At 46.1% G+C, this 23,527-nt stretch overlaps 1 protein-coding gene across 1 annotated transcript in view; it reads left to right on the plus strand.

The window, feature by feature from the left end:
* Window positions 1-23,527, plus strand: part of LOC138566832 (HHIP-like protein 1) — a 506,279-nt gene that overhangs the window by 148,030 nt on the left and 334,722 nt on the right. Inside the window, exon 2 of the mRNA XM_069644523.1 lies at window positions 71-717. Within this exon, the coding sequence (XP_069500624.1) occupies window positions 71-717 (647 nt within the window). The remainder of the gene's footprint in view (window positions 1-70; window positions 718-23,527) is intronic.

The raw sequence follows: 23,527 nt of genomic DNA on the forward strand, positions 1-23,527 counted from the left end.
ATTTGTGCTTCCATGATGATGATTTTATTTACCCCGGAAAAACTGCAAATGTGTTTTCCTTTGATTTCAGGAATGCTCCCCTTATGCTGCCCACCTGTACGATGCTGAGGACGCCAACACGCCGATGAGGCAGCTGCCGGGGCTTTGCGGCAACTACTGCACTGATTTCTGGCTCCACTGTCGCTCCACTCTCAGCCTTTTAATTGAAGATGAGGTGATCATGGGCATTGAGTCTGACCTACAGAAGTTCTGTGGATTCCTGGTACTCAAAGATCCAAACTATTGCTACCCAAATGTTTTAACGAATGCAGAATTGAACAACCGACTCGGTGAGGTGCAGGAGGACGCAGAAGGCTGCCTCCAACTCTGCTTGCAAGAGGTGGCAAACGGGCTGAGGAATCCAGTGGCCATGGTACACGCCAATGATGGCACTCACCGATATTTCATCGCTGAGCAGCTGGGCTATGTATGGGTCTATCTGCCTGATGGTTCGCGGGTGGACAAGCCTTTCCTTAACATCTCCAAAGCTGTTTTGACCTCTCCCTGGTCCGGTGATGAGAGGGGCTTCCTTGGGATAGCCTTCCACCCAGCATTTAAAGGAAACGGCAAGTTTTACACGTATTACTCCATCTCTGCAAAGAAAGAAGAGAAGATCAGGATTTCAGAGTTTCGTTTGTCAACAAGCGATGTCAACATGGCAGATCACTCCTCAGAAAGGTACAAGCTCTCTCTGTTTACTCTTAAGTTGCTTCTTCGTTTTGAATATTTCACCATGATTTCCTATTTTAATGGTTGAATGTTCTCTAAGAAAAGACAAGTTTGCTGAATTTCTTAGATCTATAAAGAAATATGTTATGAATTTTAGACAAAAGGTCTGCAAAATGAAAGTGAATGTCAAATCTCAACAGAGTAAATAGATACCATCCAACAGCAAGCAAATATGGTGAGGGAATCAAAATCATATGCAATCGGAATATTCCATTATTCAATAAGTGGTAATCATAGTCAACTGTTTTCTAGTTGTAATTAAATGAAAGCATTTACACCTGATAGCATTGCGGCTCTTCTTTACCATGTGGATATACTGGACTGTGATTAATCATTCAGTGGCCCTCATTACAACCCCGGCACTAAACCATGGCGCTATTAGCACCATGGTTGGTGCCGGTGTTGTAACGAGTCCGCCATGGTGGAATGGGGAAATACCTCCCCATTCCAAGGTTGGCGGGGTGGTATTTCCCCATTTCACCATGGCCCTTCTCCATTCCCATTTTCGCCCAATAGGGCTCCATGGGACTGGGGAAGGCGCTAAGTACGGTACCGCAAATTGCGGTACCGTAATTAGCACCGAGGTCCCTTTGTGGGACACCCTACTTTAACGGCTGGTAAAACCAGCCATTAAGGTCGGGTCCCGCAAAGGGACCTCGTAATCAGGCGTTAAGGGTTTAACGGCGCCGAAAGCTTTTACGGCGCCGTTAAACCCTTAACGCCAGGGTTGTAATGACCCCCAGTGTTTATTTCTGAAAACCCCAACACAAATTAAGACATATCATAACCCTTGGAATGCAGAGAGAGCATTTTTATTTCAAGCTTTATAGACCACGCCCCTTCGGCTGTGTCAGGATGTACGGGCCTGTATACCTCGTTAAATTCCCTCACTGTGCTCGAGCCTTTGTCTCACTTTTCAGGGCCCATAACTCCTTCAACAGCCCTAGGGATGGGTCTAAAAAGCTTAATTAGCACATGGAAGTCATTATTGACCTCCTCTCAGCAAATCAGAAAGCTCAGAATGAAGTTAATAACTACTGATATTGACTGCATTTCAAACATTCTGACTTCAGAAGCAGAAAGGAGAACAGCAAAATGTAATAAAAGCAATTCTTTCCATATTGTTCCTGCCTTTTCTATATCAATTCTCCCAGGAGACCCCAAATAAGGCAAGTCATCCAGCCGCTTCTCACACATTTTTCCCTCCATTTGTATGTTTATGCCCTCAAAGATCACAAAGGTGGCAAGCCATTAAGAAGTTCCTCCCACATTTTCCCACCTTCTGTCATTTAAATATTACAAAATAAATACTAACATATTTTGTCAATAAAACTCGTGATTTTCACATCACAAACACAACTCCAAACTCAATATTGCTACTGTCACTTCGACTAGTAGACTTAGTGCATAGGATAAAAATCCTTCAGCAACTTATGACCGTCGTCTTTGCCTCTGTAACTTAGAATTGGGTAATTATCCTGCGATAATTACCCCTCCCTTGGTATCTTAAATGACATTATCTAAGGTTACCACATGGCCGGAAAGCAAATCTGCAACCTTTCAAGCTCCTAAAGTAAGAGTTAAAGAGTTTCCTTTTCTATCAAAATGGTAGCAAGTGTTAGTCCTTTTCTAATGACTTGGTCGAACAGTGCTAACGTAGGCTAAGCATCTGTGTTTTTTTGGATACATTTGCGAAAAATGTTGTTCATTTATTTGGAATTTTGCAGAAAAGAAAATGTGTACAGCAGCATTTCTAAAATTGTTATCCTCTTATATTTCCAAAGTAGGTGGAGTTGAACTTTTTTGCGAGTATTTTCATGCAAGAATTTCGATTGTGTGATGTAGCTGTATGTCAATCCCGCAGACAATCTGCAGGCCATGATTTCCCTTTACATTCTGGTCACTACTTAAGCAATATGCCCCGAGCATAGTTATCGAAGGCCCTAGCGCATTACCTGACTCGGTAATGGCCCGGCAGCGAGGGGCATATTGCTATTAGCACACTGGCACGCAACACCGGGGTACTAAAAGCAATCTTTTTCTGTCCCAAAAACACTGCAGCATTTCAGAACAGAAAATGACAAAGAAAGTGGCTGCCTGGGAAGGGAAACGGAGGCCGTTTTCCCTTTCCATGGCGGGCATCGGGAAGGGACGCACTGAGAACAGAAATGTTCCCGGCACGTTCGCTTCCGAAAAAGGACAGATAAGAAGGTAAGTGGGGCTTGGAGTGGGAGGGGTTAGTTGCGGGAGGAGGGAAAAAAAGAAAACGTACCTGAATCCCTGGCGGGGCAGAATGCCGGCCTACAGCCGTGTGGAGGTTTGGAGCGGGGATGGTCCCGTTTCGAGCCTCCTCATTGGCTGAGGGGCTGCCACGCCCCCTACCGGGGACAAAGGAATGGAATCCCGGACGAGGGATTCCCGGCGAAGTATGTACCTGGCGAGGGTCAATCAGAATGTTTGTTTCAGTCTGGTTGACCCTGGCCGGGTACTAATCTATAGTTTGTCATTTATTTGGCACTGTGACACCGGCCTCCCTGCCAGTCTCACAGTGCCAGTCAACATCCACAATACAAACGTTGTTTTGGGGTTGACTTTTGTGCTGTTAAATGCCCACCTCTGCTGCAGCTAAGTATATGTGTTGGACTGATTCTCTGTTGCCGTTACTTTTCTGTGGCTAGCATCTATTTTTTGTAATACCTCTCACCACCTGCTACAGGTTTTGGCTCATGGCTAGTGATGTAGCACCGCATGGTTGTCCAGCATATTGCTTCAAATAAAGAGAGGGTTGCAGACATATAGTACAATCCTAATAGCAATAGTTTTGGCAGTCTCTCCTCCATTGCTGCTACTGGAGGCGGATCAACATTACCCCCACGTCTTTCCGCGGAGCGGAACGCGGAGTAGGACGCAGAGTAGAAGCAGTCTGCAGTCCCTGAACACCTTGCAGTCTCTTCTCCATTGCTGCTACTGAAGGCGGATCAACATTACCCCCACGTCTTTCCGTGGAGCGGAACGCGGAGTAGGACGCAGAGTAGAAGCAGTCTGCAGTCCCTGAACTCCTTGCAGTCTTTCCTCCATTGCTGCTACTGGAGGCGGATCAACATTACCCCCACATCTTTCTGCAGAGTGGAACGCGGAGTAGGACGCAGAGTAGAAGCAGTCTGCAGTCCCTGAACTCCTTGCAGTCTCTCCTCCATTGCTGCTACTGGAGGCGGATCAACATTACCCCCACATCTTTCTGCGGAGCGGAACGCGTAGTAGGACGCAGAGTAGAAGCAGTCTGCAGTCCGCAGGGCTGCAGGGGTCGCGGGGCGTGAGCATCATGGGCTCCCCCCGACCTCCCTTCCTTTCTCTGCCTGCGGTTCCAGATCCGGACTCGATTCTCTGCAGCAGTAATATGCCAAGGCAAGGACTTCTCGACAGGAAAAGCTAAGTTCCGTCACAGCTTTGTCACCAAACAGGTCAAAAAGTAAATCTAACAAGACCACAGCACTTACCAATCAAACGGGTGACTCCTCCTCAGTGGTGCTCTGTGCGAGTCAGCCCGCCGCCGGCACCCTTCTACAACCCCCAGTTCCGCAGGATGAGCCGCTGGAAGGTGGTCTAGCACCCAGGGAGGAGTCACCCACTGAGGACCCCGCGGCGTACACAGAAGCCAATGGGGGCCTTGTCTCTCCCTTCTCCTCCTCCCGCTGCTCCAGATCATCGCGGGACGCAGCTTGGAGTTCGGGCTGGAGCCCCGCTTCGGCGAGAGGGATTCCCTCCGGGGCTGTCGGAGGACGGTCTGGGAGGGCCCTTTTTCCAGCCCCTCCTCCTGTTCCGCCGGGGAGCTTTGGTGGAGGGGGAGTTGCGGTAGCCGTCAGACATGCAGAGCAGTTCGACGACTCCCCTGACCTGCACACACACAGTCTAAAGATCGTGGCTTTGGTGCATGCAGAGTCCACCGACCCAATGGAGCGCACCGACTTATCTTCAAGACGTGGTTCTTCTCGAATCGAGCTCCAACCACAGGGAAACCGCCAGCCAGCGCCAAATGCATCTGAAAAGAGTGGCTCTTCCGCTCCAGTAAGAACTGATTTGGAGGACTTTGCAAACGGAAGACCAGATATTCAAAGCCCCAGAGCACTGCTTGGCCGTACCCTGCCGTTAAAAAAGATCATCTACAAAAAAAAACAGACAGGTAAAAGATCGAAAGCAGAGGCTGGCATGAAAATCAAAGCTAGTAAAAAAGTTCTGACACCCAATTCAAGCCTCTTAAATCAAAACGCAGCAAGAAAAAATGACATGGGCACCCAACATGACCCAAAGAACCCTACTCCAAAAGCTATCTTCAACTTATTTAAAAAACACCAATGCAAACGCAAACACAACGCGGTAATGGAACTATCGGATGCAGACATTTTGGAAGTTCTGGAAAAATCCTCTTTGGAACCCAGCCAGAAAAACAAAACTGCAAAGGACGCACTAGGACAAGAAAACATGCCACTGTCCTCATACGAAACTCCATCAGAGAACAGCGAAACAAGTAACCCAGTTACCACCAAACCATTACTGAATTCTTCAATCCAACCAGCGGCAGCGCCTTCAGGGCTTGCTTCCACAAGCACTACGTCCTGTCCGGCTCAGTCAAGCACACTATGCAATTCGGATCTGGGGGCCCAGCCATCAGAAATTTTGAAGCCAACAAATTTGCCCGCATCTAGTCCGGGAGCGACGGCCACGACAGCTGTGCAGCGTAAAAAGCTCCTTGACTCGATTTGCTCTGAGCAACTTGCAGTGAAAACAGTTCTGTCAGTGCCCAGTATTCCTGCAACCAAACAACATACCAAAAATGGGACTAGCCCTCCTAGGGCGTTAGAAAAAGTGATGTTGGTTATTCCGGCTCAGATTTCACCTGCCATAAACCAAGACAAGAATACTTTAAAATTGCAAAGGAACTCACAATCATGGGTCAATGTCCACCTGGACAACCATCATCTGGACCGCCTGTCCCTACCAGCGACTCTGCAAAAGACAACACCTCTATTCTGGCATCTTTACAGTCGAAATTGACTTTCTTAGAAGGATACATAACAGCCGTTGAAACAAAAGAGGCGTCAAAGCAAGTAATCCTTGAGCATAAGCTATCTCGGATAGAAATGCAACTAAACAAGATTCAACCGGTTGTACAGAAAAAACAGACGCAAGAGAAGGCATCTCAATCGCCAGTCAGCATCAACCAGGACAAAATAGCACCAGTCTTTCATAACCAATACAGTAAACCTCTGCAGGCAGTCAATATTGCTCCAACTGAAACAGCTGCAGAAAAGACGGTGCCGGCCCCTTACGAACACTAAATCCGGCCTTTCAACTACCAAGTGGGAATTCAAGGTCTGAGAAAAATACGAAGGCTTTTGGGCCATGCAACCAGGCTGTTAAAGAGAACCAAGCTAAGCCAGAAATTCATCTAAATAGATCTCAAAAATCAAAAGATCAAATGGAGGCTTCAGTGTTCATCGATCTAAGCAATTCCCCGAAGACAGCAGCGGACTTCCAGCCGTCTAGCAGCCTTATGAATTTATCTCAACATATGGACAATGAAGATTTCTCCTTGACCGAGAAGAATCAAAGCAGTCCAAAATAAGTTTTGAGGCTAAATCAGGAAATTCAACAAGACCCGACTCCTGTGTCTAAAAAAATTAAATCTAGCAACTACAGTCGCCCCAGTCCTGAGAGGAAAGCAAGGACAGTGACTGACAGAGCAGAAGTTGGGAAGTCCTAAAACCCAGAAGCTTCACAAAAAGAGACACAGGTTAGAACAACGACGAATAAACAACCTATCTCCTCAGCAGAAGCAATCAAGTATACAGAACAAGAGGAATCCTCACGAAGAAACTTGCGTAGCGATCAACAGGGCACCAGACTTTTCAAGCTAGAACAAACTTCGCACAAATCAGGATACATGATCCTGAACAGGAAAACTGTGCTAAAAATTCTGAGCAACACCAGATCACTAAGGTCACTATCAAAAGGTGACTTTAGGTTAATTTAACCCTATCATAGAGAACAGAGGGTTAAGGCATTTCTGCACATAAAAGCAAGGGCGTTGCAGACAGGAATGGAAGAGGCGTATAAATAACTGAGCAAAATTGGCCTCTTTTTAACCGAACTAAAACTACCGTCGCACGAATCATCGACCAGCAAGCTGGAGCCTATGCGACTGCAAAAATCAAGTAACGCAAGACCAAAACTCAGATCATTCAGAGACCTTCAGAGGGAGCATGCTTGGAATACAAAAACAGATACCTCGAGGAAAACGGGTGGCGCTTACGCACCCCACAGGTCCAGTCAAATGGAAAACAAATGACGAACCAGATTTGACAGGACACCAACAAGATTGACTTCGGAGGAACATGTTGACAGTAAAGATCTGTCCCCAACTCGTGATCCAACTCGCCACCCGAAAGGCCCTTGGGAATGGCTAAAAAAAACGCAGTTAATGGCAAGACCAGTAAATAGCAACCAAGACGGGCTAACATCACGCCAACCCTAGACACACTGGAGATGCGATCAATTTCTATGGCCTCTTGGGACACCAGAGGCCATGCTCACCTAACAACCAGCAACAACCGGTCCTTAGTGGGTTTTGACATCATATGCCTCCAGGAAACCTGGCTGACTGATAAACCATCTCTAGATGGCTATGAAATCGAACTCTCTCCCGCCAAACGTGGCCTATTTGGATGTCCATCATCCGGTCTACTACTTGCAGTGAAAATAGGATCAGGCATTAAAATCAGGGAAAAGCTTTCAGAGAGCTATGGAACATTAGCAGTCCTGACGTCATGGTCATTTGAGGATCCAAAGTCCAAAAAAATCATCACCATCGATCTGCCGATACTAAACTTGTACTGGAACCCACAACAAACTTCAATCATAAACTTTTGTAATGAAGTAACAGAAGCAATAGACAACATCAAAATTGACTCCCATACAGATTATATCATCATCTGCGGAGATTTAAATGCTACCTGTGTACAAGACAATGCTAACGTTCCCAATATCAGGCCCAAATCATTGTCGGAAGAGAGAGGTAAAGCATGGATGATCGCGATTAATTCAAGAAAATTTCATAATCTGGCCTGGCTAAAATCTTGGGAGAACATTCTACCTACGTGGGAAAGGGACAACTCAAGGGCCACGCTTGACTACATTTTTGCATCAGAAAATCTATTACCACTGATTAAATCATTTAAAGTCACATGGACAAAAGAAAGCGACCATAACCTGCTTTCGATAACCTGGTCATCGCTACATCACACAAATTAGCTTTGCCTGCCTGCTTTAGAAGCCAACACTCAGCGAACTAGACTTCGCTTATCAGCCACAAACATCAAGACCATTTCAGCTATCTACGGCGAAAAAATAGTACTCAATAGCATCGAATATGAGAGACCGGACTATCTTCCTTTGCTATTACAGTTCAGAACTGAACCAAAGAAAGTCAATGGGCCTAGCCGAAATCATCTGCATGTGTTCGACCAGAACCAGGATCTAGTCGACAGAAGAAAACTCCTCCGGAGAGCTAAAAGATTAGCAGCTATGGACAAATCCGACTTGGCCAAGTCACAGTGTTTAGCGGAAATCAACAGCTATAAATCGTGGCTCCGGTGTCGCAGGAGGGAAATGTACCAAAATGATGCAGAACAAATGCTCAAGATACTTAGCTCTAAAAAATCTAGTGAATTTTGGGCCTTGATTAAATCAACAACATCCAGACAGGAAAGTGATCTGGTAAACGCTGTCACAGAGGAAAAATGGACACATTTCTTTAAAAAAATGTATGCCCCACCGAATGACCAGAGGGAAAGCACCTCAGAACAGTCCAGTGACAGATGGGCTACCCTCTCCGACGAAGAAGACATCTTAAACGTCATCAAACATCTGAAATCCTCGAGAGCCCCAGGTCCCGACGGTTTGAGCAACATCGACCTGAAGCAACATCCGGAAGCCTGGGCCAAATTTATAAGCATCATATTCCGGCACTGTGAATCAGCCAGAACCATTCCTTTGTCTTGGACGCACTCAATAATTGTTCCGCTATTTAAACGCAGTAACAAGGAAGACCCACAGAATTACAGGCCAATTGCCTTGCTTGATATTATCGGCAAAATATTCGCAACGCTCCTGCTGAAAAAATTCCAAACTTGGGCAAAGGCGTCTGCAGCACATGACCCCTTTCAGATGGGCTTCCTTAAAAACGGCGGAACCACGGCAAACATCCTGATGCTAAATTTAATTAAAGCCAAGGTAAAGCAGGGCTCTCCACCGGTGTTCCTGGCCTTTATAGATCTTACACAGACCTTTGATAGAGTAGATCGGAGTCTTCTTTGGTCCAAACTGCACAGATGGAAATGCCCGAACGAAATACTACTCCCAATAAAAGCCTTACACACAGCAAATAAATTGCGTGTCAGACTGGATAAACAAGGAACGTTATCAGAAGAGATTCCGGCAGAGAGAGGGGTAAAGCAGGGATGTCCCCTTGCTCCGGCTCTGTTCATACGTTTCCTTGGAGACTTCAAGGACTCGAAAGTCACGGTTCGAGCCTTTCCGCTGAAAATAGGCAATACCAACATATCTCGCCTTCTTTATGCAGATGACCTAATTCTTTTAGATCAAACCGAAATAGGTCTACAGCGCCAATTGACCAACCTGGCAAATTACATAAAAACAAACAATCTCGAAATCAATAAATCTAAAACGAGAATTTTGATTATGGCAAAAAATGATTCCATCAAGTCCCGCAACAGAGGTTGGCTCCTGGAAAATATTAAGATCGAAACTGTCGACTGCTACAAATACTTGGGAATAATGATGGACAGCTCAGCTCGGGAATCATGTTTGCAAACTACTCTTTGGGGCAAGGCTAGGAACTTAGCAGCCCAGATGAGATCAATTGACAAGAAGTATGGTAAATTCTCACTGGAGCCAGTAATCCAATTTTATAGGGGCAAAGTTGTCCCAGCACTGGTTTATGGAATGGGCGCAACCCTGTCAATGCCAACTTCAATCTGGTCAAAAATTGAAGGCTTACTATGGCGATCTGTTTTGGGCTTACCAAACTCGGCGGCCATAGCTAACATCAGGCGTGACTTAGGCCTTTCAATCTTTACTGGGAGTGGTGGAACAAAATGCTATGCAAACCTACAGAAAAATCATCCTTCCAGATACGCTTCCAATATTCAAATTGATAGCTGCAGAACTCTCTACTGGCCGTTTACATAGCCTAACAAAATGGTCGCTAATGCAGACAGCAGAATTGAAGAAAATAGCCTGCACTGAAGCTGAACTGATCGGAAACCCTGAAAAAATAAAAAGAAAAATGGCGCACATGGACTGGATCGACACAGTGGATAAAGCACAGTCAAACAAACTAACTGCACACCTCCCTCCATCTTCAACAAACTTAAATCTCCTCTACCATATTGTCAACAGTTCCCGGACAAAAAATTAATGAGGAGTTTTCTGGACGCCCGTCTGAACCTAATGCCCACACAGGAAATCCTTTGCACTAGACTCCAGGCGACCTCCAAAGAATGTAGATTATGCAAAGCAACAGACGAACCAGAAAATTTGAAACATCTATTGTTGCACTGCAAGGCGCTTAGCTACGAAAGAAGTGCATACCTTTCGCCTCTTGGGATGTCAGTTTCAGTTCTAGATGAAAATGTGTGGCGGAACAGACTGATGTCAGGCGAAAAGTCAAAATGGACTATTGCTACAACAAAACTTCTAACAATTAGTTTTGCCAAAATGAAAGAACACGAAACATGAAACATAGTAGGGTGCAGCAACAGGACTCAACACTCTCACCCAGTCATGTGCAGAAATTCTGTTTTTTATGTGTTTGATTCATCTTTTAAAAATCTTCAGAATTCACAGGAAGTAAATTGACTATGTAAAAATCACTAGTTGATTACATACAATAAAAAAATAAAAAAAGAATAAAAAAAATAAAAAATTAGGCTATTAGGTTTTGCTAAAAGTGCCAAAAAAAGTGCCAAAACAATTGCTACGGGATGTGAAGTTAGGAGAGAAAGAAATGGGGTGTGAGGAGGGGCACACATCCTTATGAGTGCTGTTTGGCTTTTTCCTCACCCATCAAATGCCTATTGCCAAGCTAGTCCCAATGCCCATTCTCACCAATACCTACCCCTCCCAACCCAAAAACATACACAAATGGGATCTCTTTGATGTAGCTCTGTGCTTTTAAGTGGATGCCAATATTATTTTTTGGCAGTCTACTGAAAGGTAAATTCTTAATTGCAGTTGTAAACCACCTCTAGGTGTAATAAATAATTCCTTAACCAAGAGTGTCTTTAGCCACTTGATTTATAAGAAATATGTGCGTCCCTCCATAGTTTCCTTACACTGAATTCCTTATGAATGTAAGATCAAACAAAAGAACTCAGGGGTTGTATTCGAAATGGACCAAGCAAGACATCGTTTATTGCTGGTTTGCAAACCCTATAAATACCCCCCCTAGATCCCCACCGCCCAAACTAACCCAACCCATCTCCAAGTCGCCTTCCCCTTATTTTCCGTCATGGTCTCTGCCCAGTACATTTACGGGTGAGGTTGGATTTAAAAGAAAAGCATGTTGATCAGTAATGGCCCTGTGATGGGCCCTAACGTAGCAGTAAGTGGCTCCATCTCCTTGTGTTTAGCGCTGGTATTTGATATGCCTACTGTCTCCTCTGATATAGGAATATGCAAATAATTGTTCACCCGTATAGCAGATCTGTTTGCCCCGGTATCTACCAGACATGACACTGGTAGCCTCTGAACCTGTCATTGTACATAAGGCCTCTCTTGGTCAACAGGAATCATTAGTGCTTCCAGTGTCCCTTCCCCTTCTGGTTGTCAGAATCAATTTGGACCCCCTGCCCCTTTGCACTTGTGAGTCTCCAGGGACAAAAGGATTAGTGTTTGAGTTCAGAAACTGGGGCATTCACTCCACAGAAGTGCTCTGTCTTTGAACCTGTCCCCCCTGTTGTGGCATCTGGGTATTATTTGGGATTGTGCCACCATGTTGCTGTTGTCTCTGTGGTCTGAATGAACACTAATTTATCCAATGGCCCTTCTGTTTACAATAGTTGCAAATTAAAGGGTTTGGTGCCATGGCTCTAGGAACCTGCTAATTATTCCAATTTCCCTGCACCTGCTGACCCTGTGCTCACCATGCCTGCTGTTGATCATACTGTCCCCACTGTCTCGGTTGCTCTGGTTGTCCCTCATATCCTCCCTGCTATGCCTCATATGTCTGCAGACCCATCTGAGCTCCACCTCTGCCCCTTCCTCTTGGTCGAATATTGTGTTCCTGAAGGCTCTGAATCTGCAGCATCATTAGTTTTTTGTAAACGTTTCCTTTCTCTACTCGTGACAAGCAACGCAATGATTCACCACTGCAACCAGCTCTGCTAACGTCTTGGTCTGCCAAGCTATGCACATGTTCTTAAGCTGTATCTGTACCTTTGGAAGTAAACCTGCAACAAACGACTTTGCTATAGCTTCCTGTGCTGTGTGCTCCAGTCTTGTAATACCCAAGTGAACACCACTTTCAGTCTACTTAAATAATCGGTGGGAGATTCGCACTTATTTTGTTTCCAGTTCGTCATCACTATCCTTTCCCCTGCCTGCACCAGGACATCCCCTGTGCCTGGGTTGGTAGATGGCCAAGTTGCTCTTTCCACTAGGCACTGCCTTACCTCTGGTAGCATCACTATTCTCATGAGTTGGTTCATGTCAGCCCATGATGGGTTATAACACTGCATTACTGTTTGCATTTCCTCTACCAATTGTTGGTGCTCTTCCCTTATATTAGGGAACTCCGTTGCCATGTCCTAGGGTCCCCGGGTGCCCAAGTCACATGGACAGTAGCCAATGCTTGTTGTTCTCTGTCCTCATGACCAGATGGTACTTGTCTGAGGATGTCTGCGAGGAACTTGAAAAATGTGGGAATCCCTTCCGTATATCGTACCTTCCTTCGAATAGGGGTCATACGATGGTGGCGGCTCTCTGTGCATCTGCGCTCTTCCAGAAGCCATTCACTCAGCCGCTTGGCCCCAGGGGCTTTCAGCACCTGGTGGTACATCTCCACCACTAGTGCCCCCTGTTGTGCCTCCTCTGGTCTTGTGCTTGTACGTGGTCTCATACTGGTGAAAATATTATGTATGTCTTCTGTCGTCTTACTATCCTGATCCTCCTGATCCTCCTCTGTTTTTTCTGTCTTTATCAGCCCTTCCTTCTTCGGCATCTGGTGGCAAAATCGAGCCCCTTCCATTGCTCTCCTGCTTCTTAACATGTTTATTCGTCCCCTTAGTCGGTCCTAGTGTCCCTCAGTCCATTAACTTTTCCGTCGCAGATTCCAGCTGTGGCCTCTTCCATCCATGTGGCGAAAACTCCCCACTGTACTGCTGGTATTTTAGTCCCTTCCTTCTCCAGCGCCCTTATAGGGGTGCCCAGTTTGTCCATATTAAATGGCCCCCTCAATTGGGAATTTGCCTCTGTCCATTCCGTCGAGTCAGATAATGCCATGAGTCCAAATAATAACAAGACAAACTGTTGAACTGCCTAAACATACAATGGACGGGCAACTCCTTTGGGGGTTCTGCCGCCTGATTTGCTGTTTTGCTGTTTTCCCATTTTCCTTTCCTTATTTAACTATGCGTTCACTCATAACTTTCCCTATTACCCAGGCGCCCCTGTTACACGTATTATTTTGACTAACTCGTTTCCGGTACTGAGAGGGAAAAGGGTTCAAAACAACCCAAGACACTGTGGAGTGGACCTGACAAGGATGAAGGCTTTCACCATGCACTCAGCCATCTATCCCTATTTACTTGCAGGCTTTAGCCTGTCACCACAACCCGTTACTCTAACCAGTACCCATGCTTTCTACCGGGCTCAGTCCCTAGCCTTGATATTTTGCTAGGTTAATCACTGGATAAAAGAGAGACAGGACTAAAAGAATCACATTCATAACGCAGGCAGAAATGACTACCAGTACTAAATTCCCAGGCCAAAATCTCCATCCCATTTCAGCACATTCCCTAAACACATCCCATCCTGCGTTGTTCATTCCCTGTTCCAAACAGGACCCTCTGTGTCCCATGCGGTCTTGTATACACTTTCACCAGCCCCAATCTCCTCCTCCAGAAGCACCCCTATGGAGATCAAGTAGGACTCCTACCATATCATTTAGAACGCTCGTGGGGGTGCCTAGATGGAGGCGCACGGGGTCCGGCGGTCTGCAGCATTGCACAACAGGTCTGAGTCACGGGATCCATCTATGAACGGAAAATCAAACAAAAGAACTCGGAGTCGTATTGGAAATGGACAAAGCAAGACATCATTTATTGCCATATAAACAAATAACCCCCTATCAGCCCGCCGCCCAAACTAACCCAACCCGCCTCCAAGTTGCCTTCCTCTTATATTCCCTCATGATCTGGCCCTCACAATACCCATCATATCCGTTTGACCTCCACTGCCCTAAGACATAACAATAATGTTCATTGTGTACATCCACAGTATGTCTTCGGGTTCCATCTCGTCTCTCGTTATCACGTGATCCTCCTCCTTGGTCGCTCTAATCTGACAATATCCGATGTAGTCCTCATTAGGTGAGGGGTGTGGAGACAATGCCCCCTTGTGCACTTCCAGCTGAGAATAAGGTCCCATTGTCCTAGCGGGTTTAGGCCGGTACAATCCAAGATGGAGCCCCTGGTGGTCTTCACTTAGTGCACCCGAGAGCATTTGAAAGCACTGCCTCAGAAGGCCTACAGCGCATGTCTGTTTTAAGGAATTCTGGGGGCAAGCATTGCCTAAAGTCAGTAAATGATTTGCCTATCCATTTTCTGCTACTATGGGGGTCATTACGACCCAGGCGCTAATTGCGCCAACTTTACCACCATGGTGTAAACTATGTTTACACCATGGCGGATGGCGGATTTACCGCCCCATTCCAAGGTGAGTGGGGCGGTAAATCCCCATTTCCCATTTTCCCTTCCCCATTGCCATTTTTGCCCCATAGGGCATAATGGGAGTGGGGAAGGCGCTAATTACGCCACCGTAAATTACGGTGGTGTAATTAGCATCATGGCAGGTTAGCGCCATGGATTTTAACGGCTGCTAAAAGCAGCCGTTAAAATCGGAATCAGGCGTTAAGGGTTAACGACGGCGTTAACCCTTAACGCCTGAGTTGTAATGAGGCCCTATGAAATGAAAAATAAACTTTTGGGCACATATATAACAAGAAATAACACTAGAGGTTTCCGCTGCTATTCTCAGACTCCTCCCATATCGTGTTTTTTCTGATCATAGTCTTGTTGCCTTTCTGGCGTTATTACAACAGTAATCTTCCCCCACCCCTCCCACCCCAGGGGTCATCAGTGTTCACATCCTGTTAATAACAAGAATTGTCAAAGCCAACCGTTCTGGCTCTTGCATATGTATTAGATAGCTATTTGCAAGGCACTGCTATAATATGCCTAAGTACTAATGCCTTTTTCCAGCTTTTGCCACCTTGTGACGAGATTTATGACGAGATTGTTCCAATATGGCAGTGCCCAGAAAATGTCTATCCCATGTTTTCACAAAAGCAAAAACAGTTGGCATTACCAATTTTTTCCTAATATATCAGACAGCAAAATGCTGGCCTCTCGGATGTCCTACGCTTGACGTCTCAATGTTTTGCCAAATGCATTCAGCGAGACAGAAATTGAGTCTGGCTGGCTGCCATAGTTTGAAGAGTTAATGGAAGCGTGAGTCAGGGGTGGTGTGTTCAGGCTTCATCTTTGAGAGAAAGGCCTTTTTGCTTGGCAGGGTGTGTCGGGAGATTGGGTCTTGTGAGTGGCAGTGTTGAGGCTGCTTAGTGATGTTCTGGGGTAGAGGGGAAGAGCGGGCAGGTGAGGGCGGCTACCAGGTGTGCGTTTGCAGTGTCTGCTTGGTGGAGTGGCGCATGCTCTGACAGTGTCTGACTCATGCTCGTGGCAAGGGCGGATATTGACTACAGCATGATTAGTGATCATTAGTGAGAGAGGAGCTGCTCATGTCACTGCTGGACAGTCCAGTGAGATTGAGAAGGTACCCACCATGACATAACGGCGGTGTTGCAGTTTGGTGCTCTCTGGCCTTTTTTCGAGCACAGTGTTTATGGGGCACCCACCACGTCTGCCCCTGCATCAACCTGTTTCTTGAGATTAGGTCTCCGCGATGGGCTTTTGATGAGGGCTTTTTTTAACCTTTCATGGGAGGGTAGGCACCTGGACAGAGCAGTTTCCTTTTTTCAGTGAAAGCAATGTGTGGATAGCATGGGGGAAAGGCAGCCCCTCTTCAACCACATTCTACACCCAACCCCCCTCACAAACTCATAGACAGCCATTTACAATATTCCTGTATATCGGCTAGAGGTCTTTTACACCTAAATATAGATCAGTCCCTGCTGGGCCAGCTGGTATCATTAACAATAATGAGGGGATATCAAGTTATCACCTCATTGAAATGATGGAATGACGCAGCATTATGAGTCACATCGCGAGCTATTCTGTTTCCCCAATGAGCGGGAAGCTTCTAAACTTCCATGCGTTGGAATCCCCACAATCATCCCTTGAAGATCTCAGGTTTCACAGGAAAGGTTTCTCATATGTTGTGGTCTATGATAGGCGCCACGTCATCTTGGTTATACAGGAAACGGGAAATAGCACCCAGACGTTTCTTAGTTGCTCTTGTGTCCATCCCTAATCTATTCCACATTTCCGTTCACCATGTACCCAACGACACATCATCAGATAACTCCCACACGTGGGCAATGGGTACTCCAGCTGTTAGCAACGTGTGTCATCAATCTACTGCTGGGCACTTCTCAGAGTACATATATCCCGGGCATAAACTTTCGGCAGAAGCAAGGCCAGTCGTTCCCTTTACGTAGAATCACCATATGTGGTACAATAATTTTTTACCACCATTGATTTAAATGCCATGGAATACCTCATCCCTCCCTTTTAGGTACCCGCTGTGATGTCCTCCAAGGCTACGGAATGAAGTGATTATTCTCACCTATCATACCATAAATGAGTGTCTGAACCTTTCAATGCGCCAAACTCCCAAATGCCAAAGCATGATTTGCTAAATCTTTGTAGAAATTGTGGGTTATTCGTAATGCTTGTGGAGGGGAAAGGGTCTGTGGCAACTCCATGTTTCCCTCGCTTTCTACCATAGTATTGTCACTGGTGCCACGTTCTGTGCCCTCAGCTATCAACTGGTCCGGATTGGCAGCCCCAATGTTTTTTTGGAGTCGGGAAGGTAAAAGTGAGGCCTCCTTAAGTTCTATGCAGATCTTTTCTGGGCCTCATATCAAGGCCAAGGGGAAAAGGCCTGAGCGAACCTCCCCAAACTCACCCACGAATCCCTGCAGGTTGAACAGCTGGATTCAGGCGCATCAACGGGAGCCTGCAGGCCAATTGGAGCACACCGGATGATTCAGGTACTTGTACAAGGATTCAGCCAAGAATGTGATGTTCTCGGGGTAACTCAGAGACTCCTGGAAGGATTGGGATAATTTCTAAAGCGAGTTGGGACACCTAAAAAGGAACTTTCAACTTCATGTTTCCTTTATGTGTTGAGTTTGGTTGCAGGAAGTAGAGGCAGCGGGAAGTTAGGCAGCAGTGTGTTCTGAAGTGGATGTGCTGCCCATCAGCAAATACAGTGATCTTAACGCAAGGGGCACAGATAAACATGGAACTGTCGCCCTTCTACCTACAACATGAAGATGGGAGGTGTAGCTACACAGCATGTTTGGCGTGGACACTATGCCTTTTTCTCCAACAGAAATTGCTACTACTGGAGTTGATGATGATGGGACAGGTGGTGGGACTTGTGTTGATTTTGGGTCTGGGTATATGACCGTAGGAATGATGGTGATAATGAGGAGGAGGGAAGGGAGAAGGATGAGCCTGTAAATGAGAGGGCAGTTGAGGAGGAGCATACAGGAGGGGTGAAGGAGGAAAGGGAAGAAGAGCATGCATGGCAGGAGTGGTGGTGGAGAAGGAAGGGAGCGGGACATGCAGGATTGGCAGTGGAGGAAGGAATAGAAGCGGAGTCTGCTGGCGAGAGTGGGGTGAGTGAGGGGGCGGGGAAGCCATTAGCACAGAATCAGGAGGCAGCACCTACGCCCAGCAAGGTTGGGCCTAGGTGTATCTCCGGGGATTTATGTATGGCAGTACGAGTGCTCCCCATGCCCCGCCATCCTCCTCCAGGGCTTGGAATTATTTTAGGGTGACTGGTGGGGGTTTACCAGATGAGGCGGAGACTATTGAATGCACCCTGTGCCTGATGTCTGTTAAGTGGGATAAGATCCTGGCCAGCTATTCATTGGGTGCAACAGGCCACCCGAATCACCTACAATGCTGGCACAGGGAAGTGTATTAATCTGTCCACCCCAACCTTAAACAAGTGAGGCGGAGCAGGCTGCGTGGTCACTGGACACTTGGAAATGGTGTCACCACCCTAAGCAAACGTGTGTCCTTGTAGCGACTGAGTCATGTTCACGGAGAAAAGTTGTGGTACCCATACGCAAAAGGGTCACACCAATTCCAGTCGGAATCATACCGGGGTGTGAGTTCGAGACACTGTGTACCAGAGAGCGTGGGCATGGACAACATTGTGCGGCAGCTCGGGCATCTTGCCTAGTGTGTGGGCAGATTATTACCTACAGAGAATTTTGGAGGAAGCGCAATTCCTGTTGGTCTTCAGCATTCTAGGAAGAACCACCATGACCACATTTTAAAATGTTGGCAATGTCACTGTGGTGGCACTGGCAGTAAGGGTACCTTTGTTAGGGATTGTTTGGGATTGTTTATGTTGTTTTCATTTTCTCATTCTTTTCATTTAAAAAAGAAGTAACCAAAACAAATCAAAACATCAAAACTCTAAAAAAGTACAAACAAAAAACAAACAAAAAATAAATGTGTGTGTCATATTTCACCAATCAGTAAAAGTCAACAGGATGTGTCAAGGACAAGAAAAAATGAAATTTCTGGAGAAAAAAGCAGAATACACAGAAAAAAGGCAAAACGGGTAAAATTCGACAGCACCATCAAAATTGAATAATAGGAGAATTTTTCCAGTTTAGTTTAACTGCCACTAATTTCACCCACTCCTAATCTTGGCTGATAGGGGAAAGGACAGGAGACATTGTGATGGTCCTTAGCATTCTGTTGGCTCCTTCGATCTCAAGTGGCTGTCTGGGTGTGTATCAGGCTGGTTGCAGGGTGATGAGTGGGATAGGCCATATTGGAGTATGGCCACCACCACCCTTTCATCATGTTACTTATTATAGCCCCATTCCTGGGGGAAGGTTCACTACTCCTGGAACGTGGATGCTTCGTGGGGATGAATGCCGATACCATCATGTTTGTTTCATGGGCCAGCGTCTGGTGGAACTCGAGGATGAAACTTTTTTATCCTCTCCCCATCCCTTGTATGGTTATTCTGAAGGTCTTGGACATTTGGAACTCAATCCTATAGTTTGGACTTGAACTCTTTAGTCCAGTTGACTTGTTCATGCTTGCCACCACTTTATAGGATGGCTTCTCTTACGTGTGTCTGTTTTGTATGTTCTCTTTCTTATCTTGCACCTGTCTTATATGCATGCAGTGTTCTTGTTCACTTCGCCCAGCACCAAGGAGCGCTTAAATACTTTGGCCCTTTGAATACTTCTTTTTCAATCAGCAGAACTGTCTCGTTAAGGGAGAAGGGCTCTGCACCTAGGAAGATGGAACAACAGGGAAGCAATAATACCATGCTACCCCGTTCCCAGAGAAATGTGTTCCATGTTTGCTGGGGCACAAGAGTTTGTAAACACTGTCCCTTTCAGATAGTTCAACATTGTGTGCAATCAAGAACTTGTCATCCAGATGCACATTGTATCATTTGCTCACTGATCCTGCTCTGACACTAGAGGCACAATCCTTTTTTCTCCGGCACTCATTCAGCGGCCTTGCGCAGGCATCCAAGGCACCTTATGTTTCAATACTGTGCCCGCACAGCAATCCCACAGGGACATCAGAGGCACACTAGATTTTCCTACGATACTCATGTAGAAAGTACACTGCAAACGCTGGCCCATCAGAACCCCTCACGCATTTTCAGCCGCAGGTGCTGACCCTCACAAGGTTTGTTGGAAGCATCAGGAGGAATTAGGTCCATGAGAGCTGAAGTTTGGTTGGAAAAATAAGGAGGTTGGTGCAGAAGAGTAGTAGGTTGGTTTGAGATGTCAAGAGGAGGTTAGAGGAGAACATCAGAAGGACAGTGAAGCTCTAGCTAGTAGGATGAAGATGGTATAAGAAGGCACATTTGGCCCAAGATAGGGGTTAGTGGTGACCAAATCTGAAGGGGTTGAGCCCAGGTTAGTAGGACGAACAAGCTTGTAGCATTGCGTTAACGAGAAGAAGGACCAGTTCAGGGGTGGGTGCTGAGGAAATGTCCTCCCGCAAAGTGAAAAGTGCAGAATTCGCACTGGAATCCACTCCCATCCGATTCTGCGAAATCGGTATTACAGTTCCGCCACCACTGAAATTTCAGCGGGTTTTTTGCAGTTTTGCATGGAATGTGGTGTTTCATTCCCATGTTGGTTTTGTGTAGCGCAACAAGAAACTTTGTGCAGGTTTTGTTGCACCATGCTAGTTTTGCGCAGTGCCACGAGAAGCTTTGCATGGTTTTACGATTCGTGATAGTTTCATGCATCAAAACGAGTAATTTTGTACGGGTGTTTTTATGATCCGTGCTAGTTTTGCACCGCTACATGAGAAACTTTGTGCGTTTTTTTTTCGATAATGGTAGTTTCGTGCAGAGGCATGAGAAATTTAGCACAGTTTTCCCCGAAATGTGCTCGTTTCACGCATCAACACGGGAAACTTTGCGCTGGCTCCTTTTCGATGCATTCTTGTTTCGCTTTGTGGCACAAGAAAGTTTGCACTTTTTTTCTAACCATTCTAGTTGGCGCAGCAGCATGAAAAACTTCACAAAGCTTTTTTTTATTTGTACTATGTTTGCACAATGGCATGAGAAACTTGGTTTACAGAATCAACATCTAAAATTCACTGAGAATTACAGCAAGGATGAAGTCAACTACCTTGATATCACAATTAAAGTGGATCCAGTGAAGGGAGAGCTATACGTAAAACCTTATAGAAAATCTACTGATCGTAATGCATTACTACACTACACAAGCTTCCATCCGACCCACACACGAGACAACTCACCTTTTGGCCAGTTCTTAAGGCTAAAAAAGAACAGCATGAACAGGGCAGACTATCAAATAGGAGCACAAAATCTAAGAACTAATCTACATGAACAAGGGAATCCGGAAAACATGACAAAAAAAGCTATGAAAAGCGCAGACAATAACCATCGAGAAGCAATCCTGGAACAAGCACCGAGAGAGAAGAACAAAGACAATTTAGTCTTTGTCAATACTTACAGTAACCTCTCAAATCGAATTAAGAAAATTGTGCACCACAACTGGGACATTCTGGAAAAAGGGAAGGCCCCATTAGAAAGACCTCTGATTGCATTCCGAAGGAGCAGATCTATCAAGGATCAAGTTATGTGTAATGACATAACGAAACAAATTCAGGCACAACCAACCCTCACAGAAACATGGGGGATGCGGGCACCAGAGGGACACTTCCCATGTGGGTCCTGTACATGTTGCCAACAAACCAAAACATCTACAGAGATAGATCTTGGTTTAAACAGCCTATGGAAACAAAAAGTCCTGACAAACTGCAACACGAAATTTGTGGTATATGTCATATGGTGCCCCTGCAAGAAGATTTATATAGGGAAGACAGAAAGAAAAATAAAGACCAGGATTACGGAGCATAAAAGTTGCATAAAGAACAAAGTACATTCAGCTCCACTGTTTGGACTACTCATAGAAAAGATACACAAAGTTGAAGACCTTAGGTGGTCTGTTGTCTACAAGGTGAAAACTACAAATGACACAAATCTGGATAGAAAAAAACTACTATTGAAAGAAAAAGAACACATTTTTCTAACCAAAAGCACAGAAATAGGATTGAATGAAAAAACAGAATAATGAAACCCGTCCACATTCACCTTTACGTCTGTACAAAGGGGAGTTGATAACCCCTATGTCATGGTGCATGCTCCCAAACCCTTGAAACTGGTGAGGGCACCCTTGAAACTGGCATCCTTAAGGGCTTATCACACCCCTAAGAAGTACCCTAGAATCTCCTGGACTCAGTCCCGGCGCCGCTGGCGCCAGGCTCATAGTAGGTGTTGAACTCATGGAACTATATTCTCAGTTTAGTGAGGCTGAGTCTTCCGGTACAGGGTGTGGCTGTGGGACTACTTTACCTGAAGTGGCAGGATACGGTTAAGGGACTATTTGCCTGGAACTACTTGCAAGGCTATATAAACCGCACCCTGCAAACAGAACACGCTTTGCGTTATTCTGCACTCCTGCAGCGTAACGCTCACCGTGTCTGCTCAGCTCTTCTTCAGCCATGCCCATCCAGAGTTTTCTATCCATCGGCACCTGTGAATGGAAAAGAGAAGTACAGGAGTTATTAAGCGACAAAGGCCTTACCTGCAATCGAACATTCCGGCCCTGCCTTCTGCTTATTCCCAGAATGCCGCATCTGCAGAGAAGAAGCAGAAAAGAAGGTACCGCACGAGCATCCACCCTCACCTGGGCCGGAATCTTCCAGGAACTTCATCGAGCGGTCCTTCCATCATCTTCCTGGAATCGCACCGCACCTGCTGAATAGAAAAGACACAGCGGGTTAGTCACGCACAGCAAGAAAGGCTATTCAAACATTCGGCGCGCCTCGCATAGCGCTATACTCACCTGCAAGAAACCTGCTTAACATTGCAAGGAGAGTCAATCCATCATCCGCAAACCGCTCGACAATACGCCTAAAAGAAAAGAACAAAATGTTAGTTAAAAACTTGGGCGACAGAGACTTTAAGCATCTATTCCATGAAGGCATTGGTATAGAGACTTACCTGCTTACTCAGTTTCTTCCAAAATCAGCAGCAACCGCCATCGGATCAGTGAAGTAATTTGGTCTTGGGGAAAGACTGTTCATACCGCGCCCCTGCCTGAGAGTGCAGGACGGAGAGCCCACCTTTTAAAAACCCAAGGTGAGCCAGAAGAAGAGAAGGAAATCGGAAAGTGTTGAAGCCAATCCGGCTCCATTCAGTTGGCTAATATCTTGTTTCGACGTTGCAGGCAAACGCCTTCCGAGGTGAGAACGAAGGGAAGGCACGGGCTAGCACCATCTAAGAAGCAGTGCAACACCAGTGCAGACAGCAGCCTTCAGCCACGAGCTAAGCCCTGTGGAGACCAGGTGAGCGTGACAGAACACGGAGCCTTACACAAATTCTCTACCTGGGCATCATGGAAACTTCAGAAACTGATCAGCTAGCCCAGCTTTCGGGGGAACTCAGGGCCAAGGTACATTCAGCTAGACAGGAAACTAAAGCCTTGAGAAGAGAACTGATTGTTGCCAAGGACCACACCGACAAACTCGCCAGACAGCTGCTCCAGTCACAGGCGGGGCAAACGCCACTACCAGGGTTGGGGTCAACGGTACCCACTGCATCAAGCAATCCAGTTCAGGTGGTCCTCCCAGGAGCTGTACCTTTGGCACCTCCAGAACGATTCACAGGAGACCCAAAAAGGTAT

This window comes from Ambystoma mexicanum, chromosome 2p, assembly GCF_040938575.1.
Source record: "Ambystoma mexicanum isolate Mex_15411 chromosome 2p, UKY_AmexF1_1, whole genome shotgun sequence".
Lineage (NCBI taxonomy): Eukaryota > Metazoa > Chordata > Amphibia > Caudata > Ambystomatidae > Ambystoma > Ambystoma mexicanum.